Source organism: Pollachius pollachius, assembly GCF_949987615.1.
Source record: "Pollachius pollachius genome assembly, chromosome: 4".
In the NCBI taxonomy this organism is placed as follows: domain Eukaryota; kingdom Metazoa; phylum Chordata; class Actinopteri; order Gadiformes; family Gadidae; genus Pollachius; species Pollachius pollachius.
In genome coordinates this window covers 4,310,408-4,315,407 of record NC_136937.1, presented here as the reverse complement: position 1 = coordinate 4,315,407, position 5,000 = coordinate 4,310,408, and the positions used below count along the sequence as shown (strand labels likewise).

Below are 5,000 nucleotides of genomic sequence, written 5' to 3'. Positions count from 1 at the left end.
CCCCCTGGCTGTGTCTGTCACTGTCTACCCCGCCAAGGGAGCGTCGTGTTTGGATGGCGCCTCCTCCTCCTCTCCAAGGGATCGTCTCCAAAAATAACTCCCACCAGTTTTGGCGTCGCATGCCGGCGAATAACGAAGAAAGGAATGAAAATGTGTTTTGAAAAAGCGTTGCACAATAACACTGGCGTGATTCCTGCGAGAGCTTTTGGAAGTACAAAGTGTCTGGCGGAATCCGCCGGAATCAAAGCGTCCACGCGCCGCTCAACGAGTGAGCGGGAACGGACTCGCCCCGCCGCCGTGGTGACAGCGGACGCTTCGGGATGTCATTAGTCTCCTACGCAGAACGAACACGTGAAAAACACTTCTGTGTTCGCCAAATCCTGTTTTTGTTTTGCCACTGCTTCAAGACTACACACACACACACACACACACACACAGACAGACACACACACACACACAAAGACGGAGGAGGAGAAAACGGGCGCCGACAGGCATCAGAGCGTTTCGGTTCCATTTCAGTTGACAGCGTCTGCTGTTGATGTTTTATTTCGGGGGGGGGGGGGGGGGGGGCATGTCTAGCAGTAAACGCCGGGCCTTGACTGTCTGGTGACCATGCCCAGCCAAACAGCAGTACACCAGAACAGAGATGAGGAGCAAAAATACACAACACACACACAACCAAAACAACGAAGGCGGGGGGGCGGCGTCAGGATTGACTCGCTGCAGCGACATTCAAACCCAGTGGTGGAGTTGTTATGACCACGCATGGGAACCCGATCCCTGGTTACCGAGAGCCAAATCCAAAAGCCTCTAATGCGGTATATAAAAAGGGTGTTTGTACTCACAGAACCAGCGTGGTGATGTTCAAAGCGCACGGTCCGAAGTCCGGTATTCTCTCCAGTTCGTTGTTGTTGAGCTTTCTGCATGGAGGAAAAACCCAAAACAAACAAAACCAAAACTGAATGAGTTCAAGTCTGCTTTTTTGTGTGGGTGGTCCGAGTAACCGACCAACCGACTGACCGAGTTTTGAGCTGAATTCTGGGGTTTTGCCTGCGGAGACGTAAGGGCGCAAGTCATACTTACATTTCCTTCAAATGCGGTAGGCTGGAAAACAAAGAGGCAGGCAGCACCTGCAATTTGTTGTGGCTCAGGTCCCTGTGAAAAGAGGAGGCAGAGGTTGGTGGGGAAGTCAGGAACACACACACACACATACGTCACACACACACGTGTCACACACACACACATGTCACACATATACACACACACACAAACCAGGGACCACAGTTCTTAGACCTCTGCAATTTTCCGCTTTGCACTCTCGCCGCTGATGGGATGGCAGAGCAGACTTCCCATGCACAGAATAACTCCCATGTGTGTGTGTGTGTGTGTGTGTGTGCACCATCAGGGAAGTCTGCCTGATACTGCACTGCAGTTATTAACGTTTGAAAGAAAACAGGCCTTGTTTGAGTTAAAAAAGAATAACACTGCTCTTGTGCGGAGCCGGAGTGCATCATGGGGGAAACTAACAAGCATTGTTTTCCCTTACAAAGAATACATTCCTTTTCATATATGACCTCACATCACAAGAACTAAATTTGTCCTTTCCACCACGCAAATGCCACACAGTTTTTGTCGTATGTCGTCATTCCGATCAAGAACTACAGTACATCGGTCTTTTCTACCAGGCGAATGCTACACCGTTTTTGTCGTAAGTCGCCATTCAGATATCAGCGTTCAACGTCTTTCGGACACAATGTACATCTTGTATTCAAGGTGGGTTTGACCCTACAGCCAGCCCCCCCCTCCCAGCCCTGGTTTACACCTCCACAAGGCCCTCCTCATGGAGGAGAGACAGGGGCTTACACTGCTGTCATGGCTGCCGGGCCCTTGGCGTGACACAGAGAACTGATTCACTGTTTTCCAAGGGGAGCGGGTGAGAGCTCAGCTCACCACACACACACTTGAGTGATTCTGGGCAGGCCAGTGCGTCTGAAGACTGCTGAACGCGCTCCAAAACCAACTGCAGTGATTTTTTTGGGATGGGGACAGGGGACGTTTAACCCTTAATAACAAGACAGACGCTCCTCGCACGAGCGTACTTTTATAACGTGTTTTTCTTCTTTAACCCGGTGACAGAAAGACGTCGTCTCCTCCTCGCCAGATGAAATGCTTGAGTCGCTGACTGAGACGCCACCCGGTCACAGACGTGTGGATGAGTTATGAGTTATAGAGCCAGAGGCAGAGGAGGCCATTTTGATAGAGATGTTTAAAACATAGCCATGGGGGGCAAGAGAGAGAGAGAGAGAGAGAGAGAGAGAGGGAGAGAGAGAGAGAGAGAGAGAGAGAGAGAGACAGAGAGAGAGTGAGGGTGTGTGGAGGGGGTGGGGGGTGGGGTATTGGTCTAATATGCCATAAACTGGGGGAATTATTGACGCTGCCGTGCACAATCAACGTTATGGTACCAGACACATTCTTCGTCCGCCCCTCCTTCCATCTCTCCCTCTCTCTCTCCTTCTCTCCCTCCCTCGCTCTTCTCACTCATCTGGAATCCATCAAAGAAGGAGAGGGGGGAGGGGAATAACCTAACAACTGGTAATCTATTCACAATGCCAGGAAAAGTGTGAGAGAGAGAGAGAGAGAGAGAGAGAGAGAGAGGCCTTTGATTCGTCCAAAAACACCCCTGGTTAATTTCTTCACTCACGTGAAGATTTACTTCTGTGACTGTGCAGTGACATATTGTGGTGGTCGCTGTTCTCACACTGTGTGAGTGTGCCCGTGTGTGTGTTTGTGTGTGTGTGTGGGTGTGTGTGCGTGTGTGTGTGTGTGTCCCATAAGCCTATCAGGGTCCAGGCACCCCCAACTTCCCTTAAAGACCGAACCACAGTTCAGCTGTGCAAGATAATGTCCCCTCTCTCTCTCTCTCTCTCAGACACAATCAGGGGCACCCACACCTCTCCACTTTGGCTTTGGAGACCCCTACGTATTTATCTGCTGACGGAGGATAGGTGGGTGTAGTTTATCTGCTCTGGGGAGGGGGTGACAACAGGGGTGAGAAAACCCTTCCAACGTTGTGACATCCGTGGGAGAGCAAAGGGAATGCGTCAGCTCAGCTTATATTTTCCCCCTCCTCCTTCAGATCTGGAGTCGTCTGGTTGGAATCAAAGCTTATCTTCCACCTCAACACAACGGTTTGATATCCCTCTTCAAACGCTGGTACACACACACACGCACACACACACACACACCACACACACACACACAGCATTTCACTGCGTGGAGGCATTCTCTGTACAGCGGAGGATTTAAAGTCGTGCGTTCAAGTGATCAACGCGGGCAGACACCTCAGACACATAAAATCAAGTTCTCTTCCCTCCCTCTTTATTTTCACACATTCCTCTCTCTCTCTCTCTCTCGTCCTCCCTCCCTCCCACTCCCTCTCTTTTTATGAGGGCCTGTGTGTCGGGCTAATCCGATAGCGGCTCCATAATCAGTACCATCGGGGGTCTCAGAGTCGCTAATTCAGCAGAAATAATGGGGTGCCGCCGAACAAAAGCCCCGGCGGTTTCGAGGGGGTGGAGGGGAGGCCGCCCGTAAATTAGCATGCCAGAGTGCAAAGAACTTTCCCCCCCGATGTGGAACTTTTTTCGTTTTTTTTCCCGTCATTTTCTTTGGATGTCTCTGCTCTGGTTTAAGAGAGGCTCGAGCCGACTCTGTTTTCTCTGGCAGCCTTGAGTTTCCAGAGTGAAAACGAGGAGAGACGCCGTGTGTTTCACCCCCGAGTGGTAACTTCACCCCAGGGGAGAGAACGAGGTATCCTATCACGATCCATGGATTGGATCCCATCGCGATCAGGTTTTCCCACAGCACTTTAAAGCTTAGGCAGCCGTCTAAACAACACACGCCTGCCACCTTAACTATGGTGTAGTTTTTAATATTTGAAAAAGTTAAAATTGCAGAAACTATTTGTCATTTTGACCATGTTGTTTAGCACTATCACGATAAATGGACTAGATCCTATCGCGATAAATGGACTGGTTCCTATCGCGATAAATGGACCTGATCCTATCGCGATAAAGGGACTGGATCCTATCGCGATAAAGGGACTGGATCCTATCATTAGCAGAGAGAAAGTGTAGGCCTAATCTTAAGCACAGACACCCTGCAGGCCCATGTTTATATTGCTCAGGGTACATGGTGCTCTTATCATAACAATGATGAATAATAAGCATCTTATACAATGGTTGTGGCAGAGAGGACATTATTCCTCGTTGGGTTATGTTTTTGTTATTACACTGTTAATAGATAATATTTTTACTTGGTGTTGAGCATAAATGTACATAAATAAGGCTAGGAGGTTATACATTCACCCTAACCAAGACATTGCTGGCATGCGTAGACATATGTGTGAGCTACATATCCATCAGGACTGTAGGCCTTAGGCCTGCAACTAGCGAACAATAACACTAGGCCTATAATTAGAATTAACATGACAACAACAGCACATCATTACCCTACCAGGCTACCATCCCTACCATCATATTTTCGTCCTGGAAATGCCCAGTCACAATATATCAACCACATGCATACAATAGCCTGTATTGGATATCAGTACACCATTGGCTAATAGCATATAAAAAAAACTAGAAAAAAAACTTTAACTTAACTTAACCGTAATGAAAGCTGCTTTGTTTGATGTGTTTTAAATGTCTAATTGTAAACCCAGTTGTATGATTTGTGACCTTTGTTATAGAAAGGAAAAAAAACAATCATGGATCAAAGTTGACGAATGTATTTATGTTTTTGGCCTATATCTGAAAACATGCGTATATTCCCAAATAACTAAAACATAAAAGTAAAATCTGATTTGAAGTATTTGAATAATTAAAATCAAACCGTACTCTCCTATTCTCTATTTTACAACGACAGGCCATGATCATCTGACCAAACTCTATAGCAATAACTCCATATTAACAAAGAAATATTTGTGTCATCCAGATAAA

General features: G+C 47.6%; 1 protein-coding gene across 1 annotated transcript in view; it reads right to left on the bottom strand.

Annotated features, from left to right (window-relative positions):
• Positions 1-5,000, bottom strand: part of lrig3 (leucine-rich repeats and immunoglobulin-like domains 3) — a 27,864-nt gene that overhangs the window by 22,318 nt on the left and 546 nt on the right. The window contains exons 2-3 of the mRNA XM_079734122.1: positions 1,084-1,155; positions 846-920 (exon numbers count right to left, since the gene is read on the bottom strand). Of these exons, the coding sequence (XP_079590248.1) occupies positions 846-920; positions 1,084-1,155 (147 nt within the window). The remainder of the gene's footprint in view (positions 1-845; positions 921-1,083; positions 1,156-5,000) is intronic.